The sequence below is a fragment of the Cnephaeus nilssonii genome, assembly GCF_951640355.1.
Source record: "Cnephaeus nilssonii genome assembly, chromosome: 15".
In the NCBI taxonomy this organism is placed as follows: domain Eukaryota; kingdom Metazoa; phylum Chordata; class Mammalia; order Chiroptera; family Vespertilionidae; genus Cnephaeus; species Cnephaeus nilssonii.
Window position 1 is genome coordinate 45,273,043 of NC_137086.1, and position 26,573 is coordinate 45,299,615.

At 43.5% G+C, this 26,573-nt stretch overlaps 1 protein-coding gene across 2 annotated transcripts; it reads left to right on the plus strand.

Moving 5' to 3' along the window:
* The first annotated feature begins 73 nt into the window (after positions 1-73).
* Positions 74-26,373, plus strand: SEMA4F (ssemaphorin 4F). 2 transcript variants are annotated; one of them, XM_079792425.1, is made up of 14 exons: positions 74-352; positions 2,700-2,851; positions 3,668-3,727; positions 3,955-4,053; positions 7,489-7,582; positions 18,675-18,794; positions 18,896-19,047; positions 19,641-19,819; positions 19,996-20,143; positions 20,268-20,490; positions 20,622-20,731; positions 20,829-20,989; positions 23,709-23,767; positions 24,031-26,373. In XM_079792425.1, the coding sequence occupies exons 1-14, from the start codon at positions 208-210 to the stop codon at positions 24,639-24,641; spliced, it is 2,313 nt and encodes a 770-aa protein (XP_079648551.1). In that variant the 5' UTR covers positions 74-207; the 3' UTR covers positions 24,642-26,373. The 2 variants fall into 2 exon arrangements, with proteins under 2 accessions (XP_079648551.1, XP_079648550.1); XM_079792424.1 differs by lacking the exon at positions 3,955-4,053 and having other exon boundaries at positions 88-352.
* Positions 26,374-26,573: the final 200 nt, after the last annotated feature.

Below are 26,573 nucleotides of genomic sequence, written 5' to 3' on the forward strand. Positions count from 1 at the left end.
CGCTCCACTCAACCCCGATTGGCTGGAGGAGAAAACCAGCACTGCCATTGGCCTCCTCCTGAAGGGGCGGGGCCGGGTTGCGTCCGGTCTGCCCGCCGTAGGCCGAACCTGGCCGAGGAGAAACGAGTGGGACCGAGGCCCGCGGCGCCGCGGCCCCGAGCAGAAACGGTAGGGTGCGCCCCACCCGGCGGCCAGGCGGAGCCAAAGATGCCGGCCTCGGCCGTGCGGCCCCGCCCGGGCCCCGGGCCGCCTCCCGGCTCGCATTTCCCGCTGATGCTGTTGGCGGTGCTGAGCGGCCCGGTGTCCGGTCGCGTTCCCCGCTCGGTGCCCAGGACCTCGCTTCCCATCTCCGGTAAGGCGCGGGCGTCCTCGCCCTCAGCGCTTTGCGCCGCTCCCAGGCGCCGCCCGCGGGTGCCTACACCCTCCTGCTCCCCGGACCCAGGCGGCCGCATCCTGGGCCCCTCCGCGCCGGCCATCCCCGCCCGAGACCAGGCGGGACTCCCACGCGGTGCTGCTCCATCGCATCCCGGGCCGGGGCCTCGCGCCTCGGCCCCCGTGACACGCCCAGGCGGCTCCCGCGGGCCCTTATTCGCAGAACCGCGGGAGCCTTATCCGTCGCGGTGCAGACACGGGCACTGGGGCCCAGGGAGGGTTTGGGAGTTGCCAGAGGTCATCTATTTCGAAGTTCTCCCTCCCTTATTATCCTCCTACCAGACATGCACCTGTGTCGGTCACGCCAGTTTGGTACCCATCCTGGCTTCCAAACCCAGAGATCTTTCATTCTGTTCCATCCACCCATTCTTTTGATGACCAGCTCAGCATTTTCATCTGCCCACTTCTCAAATTCATTCGCATATCATTAGTTCTACCCCCCCACCCCCTTTTGTCCTGCCCACAGCCCTAATATTCCCTAACCCACTTCCCAGTCCTCTTACATCTCTGACACCAACTCCCATTCTTCCACAATCCGATCTCTCATAACCCTGATTTCCTAACGTTGCCTGCTCTCCCTACCCGTTCCCTCTATTGAATGTTGGGAAACCACTCAGTGAGTTGACTTAACATTCTGTTTAAATGATTTTTTAAAGTCTTCAGAAAGAAAAAAGGAGGAGGGAGATATGGTCCTTTCAAAAGCTGTGCAAGAAGCCAGGGGATGCCACAAGGTTAGAAGTGGTCATTGGAGTGATTCACACTTTAAAGGCTTTCTGCTGAGGTGGGCATGAGTGTGGCGGTGGATCTTGTTTTCTTCTCAGTGGGCATTGAGTGTTAGCACTTTGGGCAGACAGAACCAGTGAAGCTGAGAGTACAACCTGTTGGCAAAAACTCTCGACTAGTAGTTGATATTAATGTAGTCTAAACTTCAGACCATTGACATATAGGACGTTTTGAATCCAGAGGACAAATGGTTGGAGTCTGGGCTTTCGGGTTGTGCTGGAGCAATAGCTGCTACATAGAGGTGTGATTACCAGGCTGGGTTGATGTCCAGGGATCCAGAGAGGTCTAATGGCAAGGTGAAGCGGAGCTGGGGATACAAAAGGAGGTTGAGGGAACCAGGGCTTATTCTAAGCACGAGAGAGCCAGCACAGTCATGAATATGATTGTAGGAAGATGGGTGGGGCCCCATACATCAGCATAGCTAGGAATGAATGGCTGCTGGCCATTCTGTCAGTCTTGAGGGTAGCTGAGCAGATGAAACAGGTAGAATAGAATTGTATTGGTGCAGGAATAGGATCCCCAGAGCCAGACATTGAGCTAAGAAGGCATGCTAACTTATTTGTTATAATCTTTAAAATAAATAAGAGGATATTTTTTCTCCATTGCCTTTTTTCTTCTTCAGAGAGAGTGGAAGGGAGGGAGGGGGAGAGAGCAAGAGGGAGAGCGCGGGGAAACATCGATGTGAGAGTGACATAAATAGGTAAGAATTTTGAATGCTGAATTGAGATTTGGATTTGGTCAAAACAGAGCTCATACTTAAGGAAGGAAGAAAGGAACGATTTGTACTATGTGTCAGATGCTTCCACATGTTATTTCATTTAATTCTCTCAACGACCCTGGATGGTGGTATTTACAGATGAGGAAAGTAATGCTCAGAGAGGGCAAGTAACTTACTCAAGATCATACAGCTGGTAAGTGAAAGAGCCAGATTTAACTTTGGGCTGATCCATTTCCAAAGCATATACTCTTGCCCACTACACTCTATACTTCTTTGCTTTTTGGGTAGAATGGAGGTGGAAGGAGATCAAGGATTGTGGGAGAGAGAGGAGGTAGTCTCCTAATGTGTTAGTGAAAAGAGTGTAGCATTTCCCTTCTAAGTAAAAGGAAGTTATTATTAAGTAGTGTTTTGTTTTTTTTTTTAAAAAGGGAAATTTAGAGAGGAGAGTACTTGAAGCGTTTATAGGTATTTTCAAATTGTGTGTCATGTTGCTATGAATAGATTTTACAGGCTTAATATTTATGTTGTTATTTTAATAAAGTGTTCTATTTTTATAGAAAAAGCATACTTGACTGCATTGTGTGCTAAATATTCTGGCCTCATCGGTTATCTATCTCTGGGAAAGTTACATAGCTGGCCGGCTCTGTGTTTTTCCCCTGATGGCTGATAAATAAATGGAAAAAAACAAAAACGGGCTCTTTTGGCCTTGTGGACCTAATCCTTATGAAGCGATGGCTGATGTCACTCTTCCCTCTCTTTCTGCCAGAGGCTGACACTTACCTTACCCGGTTCACCGTCCCTCAGACATACAATTACTCTGTTCTCCTTGTGGATCCTGCTTCCCATACACTTTATGTCGGCGCCCGGGACGCCATCTTCGCTTTATCTCTGCCCTTCTCAGGGGAGAGACCTCGAAGGGTGAGAGATGAGAGTGGGGAAGACCCCAGAGCATGTGATTAGATCCATGGCTTTATGGGAGGTCAGGGAGGGGTGTGTGATAGGAGGTGAAATGTTAGTGAAAATGAATAGGGGAGGCCATCAAGTACATTATGTCAGCTGAGGGTGTTTGGGGGGTCATGGTGACGGGGGAGGCTGTGAGGGAGGTTCATGATGAGGGGAGGAGGCCACAGTGACCAGGTTTTAGGTGATGGTGGGCAGAGGAATCATTAGAATCACATTAATCTAGGACAATAGCTTTCAAACTTTTTTGATCACCCCTTAATAAGAAATATATGGTATATTTTGACTCCGTACACCAGGCGTCCTCAAAGTACGGCCCGCGGGCCACATGCGAGTATTTTTGCCGTTTTGTTTTTTTACTTCAAAATAAGATATGTGCAGTATGCATAGGAATTTGTTCATAGTTTTTTTTTAAAACTATAGTCCGGCCCTCCAACGGTCTGAGGGACAGTGAACTGGCCCCCTGTTTAAAAAGTTTGAGGACCCCTGCCGTACACAAAGTGTGTACTGAAAGAAACTTCCTTGAACCAGTATCTACTCCTATATGAGATACATCCTGATATATTTTGTTAAAAGTAATGTTGGCTGTGATTTTATAATTGATTTTATTACTCATTAATAGCTGGGGACCTCCAGTTTTAAAAACAGTGCTCTGGGGGTGAGGGGTGTCTCTGAAGTTCCCAAATTGATGGAGGTTGTGGAACTGTGTTATCTACCCTGACTCGGGAGGAGTTGGGGAGAATCAGAGGGAAATGGTTATTTCTCCTTTCTCAGATTGACTGGATGGTGCCTGAGGCCCACAGACAGAACTGTAGGAAGAAAGGCAAGAAGGAGGTAGGTGTAAATCTGGGCCCTGTCCTGAGTGTCAATTGAAATGGCCCAGCCCTGACTCTGTCAGTCCCCTGCAGTGCTGCCATCCCAATGGGCCCAGGCAGGGACTCTAACACCATGTCATCACCCATCATTTCTGATCCCAGAGCTGCATCTAACTGGCCTGACACTACCCTACCTTTCCTTGTACCTGCTGCTTCTGATTCTCTCTAACCATCTCTGACCTCCAGGACGAATGTCACAATTTTGTCCAGATTCTCGCCATTGCCAATGCCTCTCACCTCCTCACTTGTGGCACCTTCGCTTTTGATCCGAAGTGCGGGGTTATTGTGAGTGACAGGGGTGGGAGGATGGGAAGGGTCTTCTGTGAGTGACCATGATGGGGGGCATGCTTAAGGCAACCCTTGTGCATGATAAGCATTGGGGGTGAGGGATGTCCTCACTGGGTGGAGCCTTTGCCACTGGAGGAGGTACGAAAGGGTGGGGAGGGAGGTTGTCTGTAGAAGGTAAGTTATACAAAGTCTAAAGGGAGATGTAGTGGGACAGTGAAGGAAGTTAGGGATGCTAGCAGAGCTGGGGAGAGGAGAAATCCAGGAGAGACTTCAGAGCTAGTAACTCATGTTTCCCTTGTCCTATGTATGCTTTGTCCTGGCAGCCTAGGTCCTTTTTTTTTCCTGAGTCCATTTCTTAATCAGCACTGTACATGCCTGTTTCTTCCTCCCTGGCATGTAACTCTCACCACCTTCTCCCATATCCACTGCCAACTTCACTGAATGTGAAGCTCTTCTCATGAGCTTCTGAGGTCACTGCCCACTAATTAGCACCTGCTGGCACCATACTCTGGATCGATCTTGCCTTCAAGGTGGCTGCTCTGTCAACCATGTTTTCTTCCAGGTCCTGTTCATTGCTGCTGAAGCCCTGGCATTTCCACCCTCAGACCCTGGCAGGTTTGGGACATATTTACCCTTAATCACATCTAGGCTGGTCTTGGTAACAAAAGTCCCTGGGACTGTGATATCTCAGGAAGGGTCTTGATGTTTTTGAATCCTCATCTTTTCCCTTCAGTTATCCAGTAGTCAGTCATTGGTCCTCTGGTAGCACACCTTTGTGACAAGGCCCTAGGATGAGTTGAAAGCCTCACACATCCTTTGCATCCAGTGACTTCCCTTCTTACTCCATGAAGCAATAGGAGGGAGTGCAATGACTCCTTTTCCTGACCCTGATCTTTAACTTCAATCTTGACTTCACCCTTCTGCAACCTTCAGTAATCCTTGCCACCTGGATCTAGTCAGTGTGTATCTCCAAACCTCTCTCTGTTGAAGGTCATCCTCGTATCTCTGGCTTAGAATGCTATAATTGCATATACTCGATATATAGCCAGTCCCTGTGGGCTGCCCTTGGCTTATGCCGAGTCCTTTTCATAATGCAAATGATAGGCTCCCTGCTGGGTGTGGATAGCTCCCTCATCTTGTCATCCTGGAAAGGTTTCCTAGAGCAGGTGGTATTGAAAATCTCTATATTTTATCAGGTAATATTGAGTCTCTGGTTTTCCTATAGTCCTCACAAAGCTCACAAAGTAGCAGAATTGTCATTGCCATATTTATCCTTTTTTTAGTCTGTGCAGGCTCAGGGAGCCCATGGGTATGAATATCAACCATGGCTTATAGAAAATAGACTTACTCCCAGGTAATCTCCCAGGGTCCTTCTATTCTTCCTTGGCTCTCTGAGGTGGGACCCTAATGGTGGTTAGGTATCCAGACAGAAAATGCTCTGGACAGACCTGTCAGGATTGGCGTGACTTGGACCCCTGTCCACTCTCAAGGAACACCAGCACCCAGAGCAAAATCAGGGGTCTGTGTTCTGTAGCCCACAACTTTAGCTCTTTTTCTGTACCTTCTGTCTAGCAGGCTCATGAAATGAAGGACTGTTGTTTTGTCAAGGCTTGTTTTAGGAGAATATAGGGCACAAAAAGATCAGCTGTGTTAACCCTTCAAGCCACATACCAAGATTGCCCTCCAGACTTTCTGGATGCTCTCTTCTGCCTTTACCTGCCTGTCTTATCCTATTTGCCCATGCCCATCTGCTCGAACAAGTTCTTGCCGTATCCTGAGTTCTGAGACTCTCATGTTCCAGACTGATGACTTTGAGACTATTCATAACTATTTTCCGAGAGCTTTGACTAGCTAGCTGCTCCTGACACAACAGCTTGCTCAGAGAAATGAAGGTTCTTACAAAAGGAAGTTCAAGCACTGGACCTATCAGTTCCAGCAATGTGGAGTGCTACCCTTCAGTGATAGCTCATTAGCTTTTGGAGGTCAACGTTTTAATTTGTTTTGTTGAGGGAACTCCAGCATATAACAGAAAAATGTTAGACTTACATTACAACAAGACTTCACATTCAATTGAGTATCTGCTTTATCCCAGACTTGGCACTGGGTATTTTACATTCATGATTGAGTTCAATTCTCACCACCCCATTATAATATTTAGGTATTATTTATTTCCACTTTACAGGCAATGAAACATAAGTTCAGAAAAGTTAGATACCATGTCTAATATTATTTACACTGAGTGGCCAGATTATTATGATCTCTGAATGCATAATAATCTGGCCACTCAGTGTATGTGTGTGTGTGTGTGTGTGTGTGTGTTATTTGCCGTGTGTGTGTGTGTGTGTGTGTGTGTATTATTTGCCCGGTGCATGAATTCGTGCATGGGTGGAGTTCGGCCAGCCTGGCCAGGGGGAGGGGACATGGACGGTTGGCCGGCCTGCCTGCTGGTCGAACTCCTGGTCGAGGGGACAATTTGCATATTAGCCTTTTATTATATAGGATATACACTGAGTGGCCAGATTATTATGCGTTCAGAGATCATAATAATCTGGCCACTCAGTGTATATCTGCATTGCAGCTCCAACTACTGTCCAGGTTATTAGATTCTAGCAACACCATCTGTCCACACTAGTTTGTGAGCCAGAGATATCCTGGCACGTCCAGGCCATAACTTTGATTCCCAATCAGCCACAGTTAACATTTTCTGTTAGTCCTAGGTTGAAATCATCCCTGATTTCTATTTTTAGTTATCTTGAAGCCTCTCTTAGTGTATGATGCCTAATTAAGATAACTTTTGGCTGGCTCTTACACCTTTCGCCCACACGCAGGTCATTCCTCCTGGAGTCTCTGGATGAGGAAGGCATTAAATTAGCAAATTCTGACTGAGCTTCAGGCCTTCATGACTTTGCAGATTCTCTTCCCCCTTCTCTGTATCCTTGGCTCTGGTGCTATCTTTTATCCTTGGGGTGGGTGTGGGGAAAGGATGGCCCTTCTCTTTAGACCCCTGGGCTTCAGATGGCCCTGTATCAGTCTCTACTTTTCTTTATCCTTCCTAAGGGCTTCAGACTTCAGCCTGCTCTTGTCCTCCTTGTCCTGTAGCACATTCTCCAGCCAGTTGCAAACCCTACAGTTCAGCATTTCAGAGGAAAGATCTGCCTTTCAGCCTCTCCGTGTCATCTAGGGCCATCTTAGGTGCTCCTTCATGTGGTTGTTGGGTATTAGGGGAATTGACGGAAGAAGAATAAACTGATGAAAAGGGATGGCAGAGATGGGAAGTGCAGGAATGGGCAGGGGAATCAGGAGTAACAGACTGGGGATATGGGGATGGTAGCAGAGGAATGGGAATTGGGCTTTTCCTTCATCTGAACATCTTTGTGATTTTCATCATGAACCCTATGACCCCTAAACCAATTGCCCCCTTCTGGTCTGTAGGCCGTGTCCAGTTTCCAGCAGGTTGAAAGAATTGAGAGTGGCCGGGGGAAATGTCCTTTTGAGCCAGCTCAGCGGTCAGCAGCTGTAATGGCTGGTGAGTGGGAGAGATAAGAACCTGTGACTTCTTGCTATAATTGCTTCCTTCCCCACCCCTGCTGTTGGAATTTCTGTGTCCTTTCTTTCATTTCCTAGGAATGTCTATTATTCCCATGTCTCTTTCTAGCCTTCCCTATTCTTCCTAGCGTGCCTGTGTCCCGCTTTTCTCCAGAGTACTATTTCCCTGGGTTCTCCCTAGAGAATGTGTTCTCTGCACCTCTAATGTGAGTGTTTCCTCTGCTGACCTCATTCCCACCCCCCTCATTTTTTTTCTGTTCATAAGAGGACTCTGCTACAATGCATATTATAATACACTTGGAAAAAGTATAAAGAACATATGAAGTCTTGTAGAACAGAACTGTTCAAAAGAACTTTGTGTGATGATAGGAATGCTCTGTATCTTTGCTGTCCAAAAGTAGCCACTAGCTACATGTGGCTTTTGAGCTCTTGAGATATGATAAGTGTGACTAAAGGAAAGGATTTTTGGTTGCATTTAATTTCAGTTTAAATGTAAGTAGTCACATGTGTATAGTGGCTACTATATTAGCAAAGGTCTAGAGTATCTACTCAGAAAACCACTGTTAATATTTTAGGATACTTCCTTTTAGCCTGTTGTAATGTGTATGCAAGCGCATATTTTACTGGCCAGTCCTTTGTAGCTCAGAGGAGTCAGTAATGACTATTCAATAAGTTCCTGCTGTTACTTCCTTTGAACAAGCCATATACAGTTGCTCAAGTGTTGAGTGGTTCTTTCACAGTTTATGTATAAATCTTTTCTGGAGAGTGACTGCTTAATTCTCGGGTAGCCACAAAGTGAATTGTTTGTGTCCTACACAGCCTGTATTTTAGATTAGAGTACTCCACATGCATCCTCAAAATTAAGTGAGGATCTAGCCATTTTCTCATGATAGTGTAAAACAAGCAGGTTAGTAGAAATTTTATGTGTGTGTGTATATTATAAAACTTTTAAATGTCATGCTACATGGGTATAATTTTGAATTTTGTTATGTAACTTTATATCATAGGCATTTCTGTATAATTTAAAAATTCTTTATAAAGAGAATTTTTAATGACATCATGCTATTACTCATCCTGTAAGCATACAGTAATTTAATTAAGCAACTCCAAATAATTTCTATAAATTAATTTTATTTAGTTTAAGTTTTTGCTATTATCCATTAACACTGTAATGAACATTTTTATGTATAAATATTTGTCCTTATTTTAGATTGTCTCCTTAAGATTTCTGGAAAGAGATTACTATATCAAAGGGTGTGAGCATTTTATGGCTTATTATCTGTTGCTAATTGGGTTTTTAGAAAGAGTGTACCAATTTACACCCTAAATCAGCAGTAAGTGAGAGTGCTTTTTTTCTCACATATATTTCATCAAAATATATTGTTGTCACTTTAAAAGATCTCTGAGTCCTGACTGATGTGGCTCAGTTGGTTGGGTGTCATCCTGTGCACCAGGAGGTTATGGATTGGATTCCTGGTCAAGGGCACGTGCCTTGGTTGCAGGCTCGATACCCAGTGGGGTTGTGCTGGAGGCAGTCAATCAATGTGCTCTCACATCGATGTTTTTTTTTCTCTCTCTCCCTGTCTCTCTCTATAAAAACCAATAAACTAGTCAAAAAAAAGGAAAAAAAGATTGTTGAGACTAAAAATAGTACCTTGTTTTAATTTGTATTTCTTTGAATATTAGTGAAGTTGAACATTTTTCATGTTTTAGTACTATTTTTATTTCTTTTCTCATAAATCCTCTGCTTACTTTCTTGGGTCAATTACCAGGTAGGATATTAAGGTTCCAATCTACATTGTTTCGTTTCTAATTACATTTTTTAAGCGAAATCCTTCTTCAGTTAGAGAGCAGATAAAAACTTTTTTCTTAAATTTGTTCCCCCAAACACTTAACATTTTGATTTTTTAAAAACTTCTTTTGATGAATGACATGAGATGGAGACCTAAATTAATTTTTCCCAACTAGCTAATCAGTTGACTTATTCATCATACTGTTTTTTCTTTCTTCACTGACTTTAGCTGTGAACTTTGTTATAAAATTGATTTTTATCTATACTTTTGTGTAATATTTTATGAAAAAAATTGGAATGTAAGATGTAACAATAAATTTTTTTTGAGTACTTTTATTATTGTAGTAATAATCTGTCTTTTGTCCCACAATCAGGAATCTCAGATCTTTTGCCAGCATCCTTAAAACTGTGACAGGCTAACTTGTTAGCATGTAACAGGATAAAACCTCACACCCTTCACAGTTTGGATGACATCTTTTGTTTCCTTGATTTTTTTTTTTTTTTAGTCTTCTTTTTTTCTAGGTAAATTTTATTAAGATAATCATAGTGGCAAAGCTATACTTTTTTATTTTATTTTTATTTTTTAATTTTAATTTTAATTTTTTAAAAATTAATTTCTTTATTGATTAAGGTATCACATATTTGTCCTCATCCCCCCATTCCCATCCCATACCCCTCCCCACGCATGCCCCCACCCCCCTGTTGTCCTTAACCACTGGTTAGGCTCATATGCATGCACACAAGTCCTTTGGTTGATCTCTCCCCTTTACCCCCACCCTCCCCTACCTTCCCTCTGAGGCCTGACAGTCTGATCCATGCCTCCTTGTTTCTGGGTCTGTTCTTGTTCATCAGTCTATGTTGTTCATTATTTCCCCTAGATGAGTGAGATCATGTGCTATTAGAAATACACTTATAAGAACCGAAAATGAGACAAGCAATAATGGTTATGCTGACAGGCAAATGAATCAGTCTGTAGTGAGTTTCTTTCGGGGCCAACAGTTCTTTTGAGACCCAATTTCAATGTCAAACAGTTCCTTATGTGTACATGTCAGCAATGACATTTCAGTTCTGGATGGTGGACAAATGGTGGTAATGCAGGTCCGACTCTCTCTGGTTTGGTCCTGGGCAACCTGCAATGACGCACAGCTGCTAACTGCTAGTATGGCAAGGCGATGTCATTGTCTTCCATCTCTGGACTGCTTCTCTTCTGTCTTCATGGCTGGAGTAGTCCTGTCGATTCCTCTCTGTTGCTGGAATCCACATGGTCTTGGAGTTGTTTTCTGAAAATATACAAACATATTCTCGACCAAAAGTTAATAAAGGAATATTTTCTATAAATTTGGCTTGGGATCCTATTTCATTTTTTGCCCAAATGATTTTCCTCTGGCTTGTTTTGACACCTTGTGTGTTTTTCATGGGTGTCTTGCTTTTAGCCTTACAATTAATTTTCTAAAGTATTAATTTTCTAGATGTAATTTACTTACAGGATATTTTTCCTTACATGATATTCTTCTACTATCCCCCCCTTTTTTGACTTAAATATTAGGAGGCTTTTGAAAATTTCATAATGTAGTCTTGATGGCTTTTAAATTTTAATTTTTTGCACTATAATATTACTGTTTTAGGTTCATTACATGGTGCGCAATTTTATCATGAGATGAACTACCAATAAAAATTTTAGTTAACACTTTAGGAACACCTTTTTGTCCAGTACAATTAATTTTTCTAGAATATTTGCTTGTTTCAACTAGCCAATTTAAATTTGCCTGAAAACTTGACTACTATTTTACTGTCAAATTTATTACTCTAACAACAATCTTATTTTACCCTGTAAATATTGGTGGAGGGGATTATTTGCCTTCTTGAGTAGGTCCTGAGCATTCCTGGTGGTAGGCTGGATTTAGATATCATAAACCCACTTCCCCACACCATGGGTACAAGACAACTCAAACAATTCTTGTTGGAGTGAGAGGGCAGCTGCTGTTGGCCAAGTCTCTGTCTGTTACCAATAATTTTTTTCTTATATAGGACTTCATAGGAAAAGTCATAAAAGCTATACAAATTAAATAAATTCTAGTCAGATAATTAAGGACTTACTTTTTTCTGAAAAGAAATAACATAAATGTTTTGAAAGTGAACATAAGTATATATATATATATATCTATATATATATTAAATACAACATTTGGGTTGTCAGTTCTATCATTCATCTATAGTTGATATTGATGAGACCTTTTTTATACTCAAACATATTTGAATGAAATAGTTTAATCGGTGGTTTATTTTTGTTGACTTTTTATCAAGCATATGTGGCAAAATTCTGAGCCAGTCATTGAGAATATTAAGAAAGATAGTGATTGAATGTCACTTTTTTAAAAAAAATTACTTTATTGTTGAGAGTATTATAGATAGTTCCCATTTGTGAATTTCTTTTAAAAAAAGATTTTAAATTGAGTTTTAGAGAGAAAGAAAGGGAGAGGGAGAGAAACATCAACGTGAGAGCAAAGCATCAATCAGCTGCTGGGATTAAGCCTGCAACCCCGGGCATGTGCCCTGACTGGGAATCGAACCAGAGACCATTTGGTACATGGGATGGTGCTCAATCAACTGAGCTACACCAGCCAGGGCTGTGAATGTGTCTTGATTCTACATAATTGCTTATCAACAACATGACGTCTCAATTGCAACAATCTAAGATAATCATTTAACATGTTTTCTTTTTTTCAAGCAGTAAACTTTAAGTACATTCAACCTTCTGCTTGTAATTTCTCAGTGTTCCAGTCAGCAAGTGGATTTGCATTAGCATGTGGTTCAAGGGCACAGATTTCATAAAGAAGATCATTGCATGATAAAGAAAAATTTCAAAAAGGAGTAACATTTTCAAAATGATTTCAAGTTTTTTTTTCCAAATAATGAAGTTGTCTTTTTTTTCCAGATAATGATGTTGGCTTTCATCTGATAATTGATGGAAGTGATCAGAAATCACTTTCTAACAGTTTAGAATGACTAAGTTTAGACAGTTAACATACAACCTCAATGTCTCTTTCTGTCTCAGATCCATGTCATAGTCAATACCAATATAAATTTTTCTCGCAAGTTCTAAACTTTATAGGGTTATAATTTAAAATTTTTCTTGATCTAAGTAGGTGCCAGTATTTAGTCAGAACTTTCAATGTTGGTCCATTATGCCCTGCTATCCTCTGTTTTGAAAACAGTGATATAGAAATAGTGACAACATCAGGTAGGAACTAGAACCAAATTTCCTAGTTACAAGATATAAAAATGTCCTTAAAGATAATAGAGGTATTTTGAAATAAAAAGTTTTAGTAATGAAAATATTATTAGACTATAATATTTATTAATAGAATATAATAAAATAACATTTTAAATTATAAAAATTACAATGTGCATTGTAGAAAGTTGAGAAAATGTAGAAATGTTAAAGAAGAAAGTGAAAGGTTTATTTGCAATTCAATCATTACCAGGTAACTACTATTATTTTAGACTACTTTTTCTGTGTCTGTGTGTGTATTTATAATAAATTGGAATTATTATGCATATTTCACTTAGTATTGTATACTAAACATTTTCTTGTTATAGAAATTAATTATTCAAAATATGATTTCTAGAGACTACATAACATTTATTCCATCATATAAATATTGCATAGCACAATTTAATTATTCCTATAAAATTATACATTTAGATTAAAAAACTATTGTTTTTATGAATAATGCTGTAGAAGAAATCTTTTAATATAAATTCTCCACATAAATGTCATTAACTGCATATGAGTAAATCCAAAAAGTAGACTTGCACAGCCAAAGGGTGTAAAGATTTTTATGGTGCTTGATGGATTTATCTAAATTCCTTTCCATTTAGTCCAACCAACTGTGATAAGAGGGCCTGTCTCACTGCATCCTTGTCAGTCCCAAATAATATACGTAACAAAGCATACAAACAGTGACTTCCTCCAAAGACCAATTTGATGTATTTTTTACTTGCATCTCTATTAGTGAGATTGAACAACTTTTCATTTGTTTATTGGTACTTGTATTTCTTTTGGGAAAAGCCTCCAAAATCGTGTCCTCAAATATGACATTTATCTGTACTGCAGTTAGATAAAATTAACAAAATTATCTCAGTGTCTCTATTCGCACTGTTCAGATTTGGAAATATTTTAAAATATTTTGACAGTAACATTCACATTAGCCTAAAACATCAGCAGTTCCTTCCCAATCTCCTTTGTAGGGTCTTTGTCTTTTGCTCATCAATGTTGGGGCTCATTAGATTTCCATGCAGGATCTTCTTCTGTTCTCATTCTATGTGGTTATGATCTCAACCAGCCCTGTGGATTCTGTTTTCACTGCCTTCTGATGCCTCCCAGACCTTATCTGGAGCTACAGACCACACATCCACCTGCCTTCCAGATATCTTCATTTGAATGTCCCATAGGAATCTCAAAATCAGCATGTCCCAAAGCTCATCATCTTCACTAACCTTCACCAAACCTGCTCCTTCATCAGTGTCCCCTCCGCCGAGTGCTTACCCACCCAGATACCTAAGCTAGAGATAGCAGTCATCTCTGGTCTTCCTATCACATCCTATTAAAAAAGAGAGGGGGTTTTATCAAGAAGAACAGAGGGAGGGAACTTTTGCTCTTTCTCTTTAGGTACCTGTCCTGGGTTTGTATCATTTCCTTTTGGTCTCATTGCGTCTTTTATTGTATCTGCCAAGGAATACTGCAAATGTTCCAGATGCACTGGGTGCTGCCAGCCCACCTCTTAAATCTAGGTGTATCTGCCCTAAGACTAGCATTCACACACTGAAACAAGACAGCTATACGGTCAGGTCAACAGAGGAAAAGATAAATGCCACGTCTCCAACTATCTAATTATGGCCTGATAATAGACTGTGTTTTTAAAGAAAATTATCTAGCTGCCCCAATCCTTAGATAAGGAAATGTAGACTATTAGGGTAGCAGCTATTTATCCTGCAAAGCTCTGATCATGAGAAGAAAAGGAAGTGGAGGAAGGAAAGCCAGGGTATGTTTAAAATCGTTTTGTTTTTTAAATATATTTTTATTGATTTCAGAGAGGAAGGGAGAGGGAGAGAAGGATAGAAACATTAATGATGAGAGAGAATCATCGACTGACTGCTTCCTGCACGTCCCCCACTGGGGATCGAGTCTGCAACCAGAGCATATGCCCTTGACCGGAATTGAACCCGGGACTCTTCAGTCTGCAGGCCGATGTTCTATCCACTGAGCTAAGCTGGCTAGGGCTGTTTAAAATAATTTTAAAGCTAATGAATGATAATTTCTATTGTAAACCTTTAAAGGTGAGCATTTTGATAAAAAAGTGAAAACTTGAAACCCCAGGGGAGTGAAATATTCATTGCCATGACACTTACCCTAGTCTACCAGTGTTGTGTTCTAACACATCTGGGAAGCCTCTGCTCACAGGCTTACATCTGGGCAGGTAGAGATGTGGATTGACTTCCACAAATAATTGTGATTCTTCATCTTTTGCAACTTTCAATCTTTTTTTTTTTTTTGTATTACCAAAATGAAAATATCTCCATTTTTTGGGTTATAAAATTAAATGATGCTAACTATAAAAATGATTCAATGAACACAAGAAGTATAAGGAGAAAATGAAAATCACTTGTGATTTCATTAGTCAGAAGCAAACTTCATTAACACTGTAGAGCTGTAGCTCCTTCAACAATCTTTCCTACATCTGCAGACATGTATACATATCTTTAAACATCGGGTTGAATTGTACCCAGTGTTTTGTTCTAACCAGCTTGTTCCCTGAACTCAACACTGTGGGCATCTTTCTCTTTTGCACATCATCTTTTGCCAATAGCAAATGTATATTTTAATGTCTACTGACTTGATCCATTCAGTAATAATCCACCAAAAACTGCACATTCAGGAATATTTTATTATATGGACAGTACAACAAAATACTTGGAAGTGAGACTGTCCCGGAGAATCTAGGACATGGGGTGATCCTGTGTCCTCTGTAGATTCTTGCCCTCATTAACTGATGGCTGCTGTTCTTTCTCTGTGTTTGTAAGACTGTTGCAAGTTCCTTGGTACACCTGAAACTCTACTATTTCCTCCCAAAGTGTCTGATCCCTTTTGTAGTCCCTTAGTGTCAGTGACCCTCTGCTATTCCATCCTGAGTGTGTTCCTCAGCAATCTAGGCTCCAGAGTTGCTGAGTACCCTTGATGATCTGTTAGAAAGTTTTGGGACCCTTTACCTCTATCTATCATTGGGTCCTTACATGGTTAACAGAGGTCCTTTACTGTTTGCAGAATACTTTTGATTGTCTACACACACACACACACACACACACACACACACACACCCCAAACCATGCTGCCAACATATTTATAACTGTCTCCACAACATCTCCTTGCATTCTCAGGTTATCCATGACACAACTTCTACTAGACTTTTGGTTTTAGAGTATTTTATTTATAACACTCACAACATCTCCTTGCATTCTCAGGTTATCCATGACACAACTTCTACCAGACTTTTGGTTTTAGAGTATTTTATTTATAACACTCTTAGGGAAATTTTTATTCCAACTTTGGCTTATTTATCAACTTTTATTTCCCCTTGGAAATACAGAGGACTGGCTTATTTGCTGCTCCATTTGGGTCCAGGACTTGTGCCCCAAACCTGGTTTCTTCCTCCTAAAACCACTGCAAGGAAATGGATGCCATTTTATAATCCCTCCACCTCAGGCAACAATTCAAGCACATGGCCCCTTGAGAGTTCATAAGGAGCTATCACCAACATGTATTGAATGCCAGCCATGGGCCAGGCCCTATCTGGGCTCTGTGTTTATCTTATTTAAGCCTCAGCACTGCTCTGAGGAACCTGAGGCTTAGGAAGGTTAATTTGCCCAAGATCATACTACCAGTAAGTATTCAGGGTTCAAACCCAAAACTCCCTGGCTCCAACATGTTTGGATTCTTATCACAAACACAAATCATAAGAGATAGTATAGTTTCCCTCCCCTCCACTGTTTCTAGCCCTCCACTGTTGCCCTCTGAGGGCTCCTAACTCTGTTTTGCTCTGCATACCGTTTTTAAAATAGTGGTTATCTTTCTGGTGCCTGAGGCATGCAGCTTTGCTCCACCATGACTGTTTTCCCTGTAGTGGCCCTACTCTACAGCTACCCTAAGCGGGTGAGCCCCATGGCTCCTGCTGGGGTTTCTGCACCGGCTTCTGGCATACCAGCCTCTCTTGCTTCTCCATCCTCTCTGACTTGATCTTCTGAGTTGCCTTCAGTAGCTTCTCCCCTAGAGGGTGGTGTCCTAAGGCTCTCTTCCCGCCTTTCCTGTCTGTGACGTTTATGTCATGACTTAAGCATGACTCCCAATTAGCCTGACTTGGCCCTGCTGCCTGACTCCTTCTGTTTGATTGCCTTCCAATATCTCTGACCAGATGTCCTGAAGGTTCTTCAACCTTAGCATGTCCAACAACTAAGCTCACTTCTTCTCCAGCCATCTCCTTTATGGGCCTTCTCCTGTCATTTCCTGGCTTGGATCATAATATCACCATCTACTATCATCCATCTTCTAATCAGGAAACCTTAGAGATACATTTTATTCCATTCTTTCACACCTCATACTCAATTGATTTTCAAACCTTGTTAATGGACTCTACTTCAGAAGTATCTCCCAAGTCCAGTCCCTTTATTCCCTCTACCCCTGCCTTAATTCAGGCACTCCACTCTTGCCTGCACTGTGTGAATGGCCTCTTAACTAGCATTATCTTCTTAAAAACCAAAACTGATTATGTCACCTGTCTTCAAGAAAATCTCTGCAGTTTTGCTCTTATCTGTAGGATCAAGTCCATGTTCCTGGTTTTGGCAGAGAAGAGTCATCATAATTGGTGCCTATCTCTGCACCTCCAACTGCACCTCTGCTTGCTTGCCTGTCAGCTCCTGTATCCCACTGGCCCTTCAGCCTGGGGAGTAGCCCACATCCCTAAACATGGCATCCTTCTTCCCACATGTTGATTGTCCTCCCTGAAGCCCTTCTACCTGGCAAATGCTTATTCTTCAGACCTGGCTCAAATGTCACCTCTGAGATGCTGCTACCCAGTCAGATTTGGCTGGGCCGTCCTCTGTGCTCCTGCACACATCTGTGCATCCCCACAACTTGGTATCCATCTGATTAAACGGACTCAGATGAGGGTTCTTGGGGCATCAATGTGCTTAACACCTGGCACAGTGCCTCGTATGTAGTAAGTGATAAAGTAATGCCACTCTGTTCTCTCCAGAACCGCTGTCCTCTGTGATGCACAAAACTCTGATGGGGAGGGGATTGTGACCTTTTACTCCCCCAAATCATTTTCTCTGGCTCATGTCTGAGTCCTTGGCAGTGGTACTCAGAGTGGCTATAATGCTCTCACATTCAGCCCAGAGCTGTACCACTCCCTTCTCTCCCAGGAATCTGCATCTTAATCAGTTCCCCAAATGATGCTAGTATTCCCTAAAGTTGTGACTAGTTTCAGAGCAGTGTACACCCACTAATGTTCAGAAAGAAAGAATGCTAGTTCCTTCAGACATTTACCACAGGGGGAGAACTTAAGTAAGACTGGGACTTGCTGCAAAGCAAACTTCCTTCCTGGAGAGTCGCAGTATAATTAGCATATTACAGGGTAGAGAAATCCCTAAAACAAAGACAACACAAGCAAACCAACCAAACAGCCTGATTTCCACAACGGTAGCTTTCTTCTTTGTGTGTGTGATATATATGAATATGTATATATGTATATATAAATTTTTTTATTGGTTTCAGAGAGAGGAAGGGAGAGAGAGCTAGAAGCATCAATGATGAGAGAGAAACACTGATTGTCTGCCTCCTGCATGTCCCCTATTGGGGATCAAACCCACAACCCAGGCAAGTGCCCTCATCAGGAATTGAACTGTGACCTCCTGGTTCATGGGTAGATGCTCATCCATTGAGCCACACTGTTTGGGATACAAGGGCAGCTTTCATTCTCCCTTCATATACATTAACACTCCTGCACTTTCCTCTAAACACTGCTTCCCCACTCTGCCCTGGAGCACTTTATGTCTAGGATGATTTTAAATGAGGGAATCCTCTCATGTGCTTAGCAGTGCCCTGCACTTAATGGGCACTCAGCCCCTGAGAGTTCCTGCCCCTGCTTTATCCCTGCTCTGCCTGTGGCCCCTTTTGTATCCTTCAGCAGGTCTCACAGCTCATCTCCTCCCTGTCTCCCTGCAGGGGGGGTTCTCTATGCTGCCACTGTGAAAAACTACCTGGGGACGGAGCCAATTATCTCCCGGGCTGTGGGCCGTGCTGAGGATTGGATTCGGACAGAGACCTTGCCATCCTGGCTTAACGGTGGGGAGAGGAAAAGGGGTACTCTGGGGACAAAGAGGGTGGGTGGAGGCTGGGTGGCCCCGCACTGAGTCTGTGGGATCTGAGACCACAGGTCTCCCCAGCTCCAGCCTTTGTCGCAGCCGTGGCCTTGAGGCCAGCTGAGTGGGGGGATGAAGACGGAGACAAGGAAATCTACTTCTTCTTTACGGAGACTTCTCGAGCATTTGACTCATACGAGCGCCTTAAAGTTCCTCGGGTGGCCCGTGTGTGTGCGGTGAGACTCCGATCCCAGCTGTCTGTCTGTTGTCTCCTGCTCTGCCTGGTCTCTGTCTTTTCTTCTCTGGGTCTCTGTCTTTGCATTTCTCCTCTGTCTCCATTTTCCCTGTCTTGACTTATTTTCTGCGAAGAGTATGGGGAAAGGGCTCTAGCCCCTTTAACTCCATAACTACCCTTGTGACACAGTGTCCCCAGGAGGTGTAGAGGTTAAAGGTGGGAACTGTTGACAGACCTGGGCTCCAGACCCTGCTCCACTACTTCCTGCCTCTGTGACTTGGGGCAGGTTCCTTATAGATGAGGATGTTGATGATGCCTAGCTATAAGGGTTGTTTTGAGGACTAAATGAGTAAGGTATGTAAAGCACGTAGTATAGTGCTTCATAAGTGCAACAATGAACTTAGTCACTGTCATTGTGACCCTGTCTGCCCATGTATCATTCCCTACTGCTAACTCTGTCTGTATGTCTACATTGCATTTTTATGCATCTGTCTCTCCATCTGTCCTTGTCTGGGGGAAACTCGTATTGGTCTCCACATTCTCCCTACAATATTGGTCTTCTGAAGAGAAATGCCCATGCTCTTGTCACCTCAGGGGGACCTTGGGGGCCGGAAGACCCTCCAGCAGAGGTGGACGACCTTTTTGAAGGCTGACCTGCTGTGTCCAGGGCCTGAAGATGGCCGGGCCTCCAGTGTCCTGCAGGACATGGCTATTCTTCGACCTGAGACTGGAGTGGGGGCCCCCATCTTTTATGGCATCTTTTCCTCCCAGTGGTGAGGGGGTCCTGGTGTGGAGGAGAGTTACAGGGTGGGAGATACGTGGGGTTGGCCTCTCCCAGGAGCTGGCTGCATGGCTCCTATGCATTTCTTATGGGTCATCTCATTTAACAGGGAGTGAGTTGTCCCCTAGTGCTCTTCAGATATCTGGCTCCAACCTGTGTCTCTTTCAGGGAGGGCGCTGCCATCTCGGCTGTCTGTGCCTTCCGACCACAAGACATTCGGACAGTGCTGTATGGTCCCTTCAGAGAGCTGAAACATGACTGCAACAGGGGACTGCCTGTCATGGACAATGATGTACCCCAGCCCAGACCTGGAGAGGTAAGGGGTATGGGGCAGCTCTTCACCCCATGCCAGAATTGCCTCATTAGAGCAAGAGCCCAACTAAGCATCACGGATACCTCCTGGCCCCTGGGAAACGTCACCTACCCTGTGTTTTCTCTAGTGCATCGCTAATAACATGAAACTCCAGCAGTTTGGCTCGTCACTCTCCCTGCCTGACCGTGTGCTCACCTTCATCCGGGATCACCCCCTCATGGACAGGCCAGTGCTTCCAGCTGATGGCCACTCCCTGCTGGTCACTACGGATACAGTCTATCTCAGAGTTGTGGCCCACAGGGTGGCCAGCCTCTCAGGAAAAGAGTATGATGTGCTCTACCTGGGGACAGGTATGTTTAGTAACCACGTACATTGCCCATCCCGTGCTCTTGTCAAACAGAGGGTCGTATACTTACAGGTATGAGAGTCCAGGGCACAGGTACAGTGTGTCATTATGTCGTGCCCTCTGCCTGCTTCCTAGAGGATGGACACCTCCACAGAGCTGTGCGGATTGGAGCCAAGCTCAGCGTCCTTGAGGATCTGGCCTTATTCCCAGAGCCACAGCCAGTTGAGAATATGAAATTGTATCAAGTGAGTCATAGATTTCGGGGAGTCTGGTGGGGAGCTAGCTTGTTACCCCAAAGTCTGGGAGATGCAGCATAGTCCTCTTTTTACTCACTTTCTCTAGAGCTGGCTCCTGGTTGGGTCCCGTACTGAGGTAACACAAGTGAACACAACCAACTGTGGACGTCTCCAGAGCTGCTCAGAGTGCATCCTGGCCCAAGACCCTGTCTGTGCCTGGAGCTTCCGGCTAGATGCGTGTGTGGCCCATGCTGGGGAGCATGGAGGGTGAGTGTGGCTGCCCTGGCCTCTTGCCTGCTGTCACAAGGCTCTGACCTCTCCATGTATCTGCCTGTTTCTGATCTGTTCATGCTGCCATGTGTGTTTCTTTTAGTGTCACTGTGTTTGTCAGTCCCTACTAACTCATCTGTTTGTCCATCATGCGGCCTTATCAATGTTCCTGCCACCTTGCTGGACCTGCCCTGGACCATGTGACTGACTTTCATGTTGCCATACACTTCTCAGTTTCCATTTTATAAGAGCTCTTAAGAGTGTTTTCACAGTTGACCACTCCCTCCTTCCTGCCTTGAAATACTCTTTCCTATTGCCTTCTATGACTCTGCATTCTCCTGGTTTTCCTCCCTATCTCACCAGCCTGTCTCCCTTTACTCATTCCTTTCCATCCATTTTCTGAATTTTGATATTTCTCAGGGTTCAGTCCTTCTTTTTACACTTCTATGCACTTTCTAGGTGATATTATTCCCATTATTTTCAACACCAACTGATATTATTCACAGAACTCCTTATCCAACTGCCTACTTGGATGCTTTATAAGCTGCTCAAATTTAGCAGGTCTTAGCATGCACTGTTGTTTTCTCGTTCTTTCACATGGTTCTTTGGTTTTCCTCATCGCAAAAAAAGGACCTCTGTGAATCCAGTTGTTTAAGCCAGAAATTGCCCACACTATATTGCAGTTGGTACTGACTCTAGCTCCATCTATTATATCCTCAGTCCACAGCAACTTCTCTCCTTCTCTATTGCTATCACCCTTGTCCTAGCCATCATCATTTATTAATTGGATTACTCTAATAACCTCCAAATTGGTCTTGTTTTGTCCATTTGGGGATCCTATCATCCATTTTTCACTCAGCAGTTAACTTAAAATCATGTGCCACATTCAAGCATATCTCTGACATTATATTCATCTACAATATTTCATTATATATCTGTATCAGATAAGGACTCTCTTAAAAACATTTTATTATAGGAAATTTCAAACATTCAAAAACTAGATAGTATAATGAATTTCCATGTATCTATCACTCAGCTTCAACAACCATCAACTGACCAGTCTTGATAACTATCTTCACTCACTTTCAATTATTTTAAAGCAAATCTTAGACATCATATCACTTCATCCATAAATCTCTCTGTGTGTACCTCTAACACAGAAAGGCTTTAAAAAAAATGTAACCATATTATCATTATCACACTGCAAACTCACTTTCTTAATGTCATTAACTATCTAATCAATGTCTGATTTTCCCAATTGCATATACTTAAAGATAGTTTGCTTAAGTCAGGGTCAAAATAATGTCCATCAGTTGTAATTGGTTGATATGTTTCTTAAGTCTTTTAATCTTTAATTAAGATTCCTTTCAAATGAGTAATTTTTAGTTGATTGCTTGAAAGGTATTTTTTCAGACTGACTTCATGACTTCCTATTTTGAAGCCCAGTTAATTTACTGTATATTTGTGCATATTACTTAATCCCAATCTTACAAATATTTTAGAAGTAAAAGTACTTGTTTTTGGGAATTGATTTTGGTTAAGAACTTGGATCTGGTATTTTAGTTTCTCTTGGGAGAACTTTGACACATCTCAGATGAAAACAAGTGCTTGATTCTTTTCTTTATTGCTTTAATATTCATTAAAATAAGAATTTCATTGGTGTTGGATATCCTGTGTATTTGAGCCTTGGGGTCTCCTCCACATATATATGTATGTGTTGGTAGGATGTGGGGTGTGCATATATGCCAGTATACTTCTTAGTAATATGAGAAATGACCAAGCTGGTACTTCTATGCACTCTACCCTTCATACCTCAATTCATATAAGGGAGAAAACACAGACCATGACGTTCCTGTGGCTATAGCCACACCTATGGCCTTCCCATCTTCCCCACTGTCAGCTAGACTAAGCAAACTTGGTTTTACCCAGAGACTTTAATATATTCATACCAGTCTCAGAGCTTATTTCAGGGGCTCCAATTCATGTTGAAGGAATTCACACTCAAACAGAATCTACTTTTGGTTGAAGCTTTTGTGTGTTTCACCTGGTCTTCACTGACAGCCCACTAGAGGTCTCCCTGGCCTCTCTCCCTCCCTCCTAGTGGTGCCAGGAAGTTCAGAGTGAGCAGCCTGTCTGGCTGTCCTTCTTTCAGACACAGTCCATTGAAATCCTGAAAATATCAAGATTGTATTATTTGAAACAGATCTGTTAGAGGCCATTAGGTACCAACAGTTGTTGAAGAAAGAGTTCCTGCACAGAGATGAGCAGCTTTATGAAACAAAGTAATCTCACTGACCCTCACAGAATTTTGATTAACTTTTATAGAGAAGTCTTCCCTTTCTTTTAACAGAAAAAAACCCAGACCACCCTGTAGTTTTAATATTTTTTTCCAGAGAAATCTTATGGTGTGGACAGTCAGCTATATTTCTTGGAAAATTCCAAATTTTTTTTTTAAAGCACACCACCAAACAGCTTTCCAACAGACCTAGTGCAGATTTAATTTTCTATGGTCTGCTAGAACATATGTAGAATTTGACATGTCAATCGTCATGAGGAGTATTGGGGGAAATTTTAATGATGAGAATGTTGGCTGATAATTCTAGGAGTGATTAATGAGATGATGGGAGATATAACGAGTGAGTGAATATTCTGTGGTACTGAGGAGTATAGAAGGGAATATTGACACTGGATTTATCAAATATTCTCTTCTTTGTAGGCTGGTCCAAGACATAGAGTCAGCGGATGTCTCTTCTTTGTGTCCTAAAGAGCCTGGAGGTCTGTCTGGTTTAGGGAAATGTGGGTGGAGTTGGGTGGAAAGAGGCTAGAAAGTTGTCCATTTTGGACCCACTTTTAAACTTGGATCCTGGAAGATACGGTAGCCAGTGACCTGGGCCTTACCCTTTTTGGGAATCTCCTTTTAGCTTTGCCCCCATGGTTCCTTCTCAAATCTGATACCCCCCCTATGTTTCTCTTCATCCCCCCTCTACCCCCCAGCCTATAGCCTCACTACCTTTTATGCCTTTGCTGTTTCTTTGCAGAACACCCAGTAGTGTTTGAAGTTCCTGTGGCTACAGCTGCGCATGTGGTCTTGCCATGTTCCCCAAGCTCAGCCTGGGCATCCTGTGTGTGGCACCAGCCCAGTGGAGTGACTGCTTTTACCCCCCGGAGGGATGGGCTAGAGGTGGTGGTAACCCCAGGGGCCATGGGTGCTTATGCTTGTGAATGTCAGGAGGGTGGGGCAGCCCGCGTGGTAGCAGCTTATAGCTTGGTATGGGGCAGCCATCAGGGCCCCTCAGGCCGGGCCCACACTGTGGGGGCTGGACTGGCTGGCTTCTTTCTGGGGGTTCTTGCAGCATCTCTGACTCTCCTCCTGATTGGTCGACGTCAGCAGCGACGGCGACAGAGGGAACTTCTGGCTAGAGACAAGGTGGGCTTGGACCTGGGGGCGCCGCCATCTGGGACCACAAGCTACAGCCAGGATCCTCCCTCTCCCTCTCCTGAAGATGAGCGGCTGCCCCTGGCTCTAGGCAAGAGGGGCAGTGGCTTTGGTGGCTTCCCTCCACCTTTTCTGCTTGATCCTTGCCCGAGCCCAGCCCATATTCGGTTAACTGGGGCTCCTCTGGCCACGTGTGATGAAACATCCATCTAGGGCGGGCAAATGACCACTAGTGCATGAGTGGCCACTGGAATGGAGTGACCATTGAGGTGTTGGGGTCACTGGGCCTGGAAGACCATCATGGCCTCTGAGTTCTCTTCGGCCTTTGAGTGATCACTTGACTTCACTGTCAGCCCTCTCTGGGCCTAGATGGGCTCCAGGCCAGGCCTTTGTCTGAGTCCTGATTCCTGATTCCCATGAGAGATCAGAACTTCTCTCTGCAGTGAATCAGGACTTTTCCCACCCCTGCTCTCTGAACCCCGGTGACCCCTTCAGTCCTGGCCCATTATTTTGGGCCCATAAATTTGGAGAGGGGCATAGAACATAGCTATGACTTTGCCTTCTGGTTTTACCCTGGCCAGAAGGAGGAGCTATGGAGGCAATTGGAAGCTAATGTGCACTGAGTCCTTGGAGTGGTTTTGCTGATTCTTCCAGTTAGTCTAATTCTCTGTGGAGAGTGCATGATCTCCCCCCACCCCACTTTTCCTTCTTCCATGAAAGCATGTGTATATATGAGTGTTCATAGGACACCTGCCAAATGTGCATGAATGGGCCATTGCCAAGGTGTATTCATCGGGGGTAAGGAGGGGGAAGGTTGGGATGGGGGAGTTGACCCTATAGCCAGTGAAGGAATGGCTTTCTAAAAGAAAAGAAACAACTGCCCCCACTCCCCCAATCACTTCTCACAACCCTTCTCTTGATTTGAGAAAAACTCCCAAAGAGGCCTTCTGGGTGGGAAGGGTAGCAGTACATGTGACCCCATATTTCTGTTTGTTTTTGCCTCCTGGCTGCCATCACTGCCATGCTCTCTTCCTCTGGCTAGAGTGCAGGCTGGACCCCCTTTCCTTGGCTCCCATTAAAAATAAATTTCACAACATTCTAAATATTAGGGAACAACAAAAGGGAACAGTCATAGGAAATGCAAGCAGTGTAAAGATAAGTTTGTATCAGTGACTTTACTCAGGTTGACACCCTTGCCCTAAAGCAGTTAGTTAGTTCTCCAGTGGGGGTCCATGGACTCCCTGAACTCGTATGCAAAATGTTGTCTGTGTATGTGTGTCTGTGTTTTTCTGGGGGGATGTTTTATGGCTTTCATCAGATTCTCAAGGCCTTAACAAAGTTAAAGGACCACTGCCCCCAAGTCATGACACCGTTGGCCAAGCTGAGATGGTGCCACTCAGCAGCAGCTCTTCTGCCCCGGCCCACCTGCTCTGTGGCCAGCCCCTGGACTTGCAGCTCCTGGATGCCATCTCATTTCTCCAGACCCTGGAAGCTGGGCTCTGTGCATATTTGAAGACACTATCAACTCTCACTAAACTTAAAGACTTCTTCCTGCTTCACAGCTCGCAGATGCTTTAGGCTTCTCCTGCTCGGTTCTGGTCTTGGCCTGTAAATGTGCCTCATTCATCCCTGGTGAGGGATTCCCCCCCCCACTCTACCCCTTTTGAGCTCCAATGAATGATCCAGCCCTTCCCAGTTGAAGTTTTCAGCTCTACTTTCCTTGGCGGCAGCCTGTGAATCACCCAAAAGAGTCCCCTTGGGTTTGGACTTATCAGTGGCTATGCCCTAATAAGTGTATGATCTTCAGCAAGTAATGTAACCTAGGAACATTGGTTTACTCATCTGTAAAGTGGGGATAATAATACCTACCTCAAGGTTGCTACAAGGATTAAATGAGAACATGTCAACAATAAAGCACTATCTATACCAGTAGAGGTGGTTGTGTAAATATTGGACTATTACACCATAATCATATGCCTTAACCAAATGGTAACCATGACACATGCATCACTTTAAGCCCCATTTGATGGAAGGAGGGTCATTGCCTCACACAGATGTCATCTCTGGCCAGATCTTAGCAGCCAGTGTCTAAGGCCTGTGGGAGGCAGGGCCTGTGGTTTATTGTAATTCTCAGGTGTCTGACCT

What these genes read in the sequence shown, in the direction of transcription:
- SEMA4F (XM_079792425.1), top strand. Translation starts at nt 208, where the DNA reads ATGCCGGCCTCGGCCGTGCGGCCCCGCCCGGGCCCCGGGCCGCCTCCC. An exon ending in CAGGGGAGAGACCTCGAAGG is followed by an intron (nt 2,852 to 3,667) that starts GTGAGAGATGAG and finishes CTCCTTTCTCAG; the next exon opens with ATTGACTGGATGGTGCCTGA. An exon ending in GGGTGGCCCGTGTGTGTGCG is followed by an intron (nt 19,048 to 19,640) that starts GTGAGACTCCGA and finishes TTGTCACCTCAG; the next exon opens with GGGGACCTTGGGGGCCGGAA.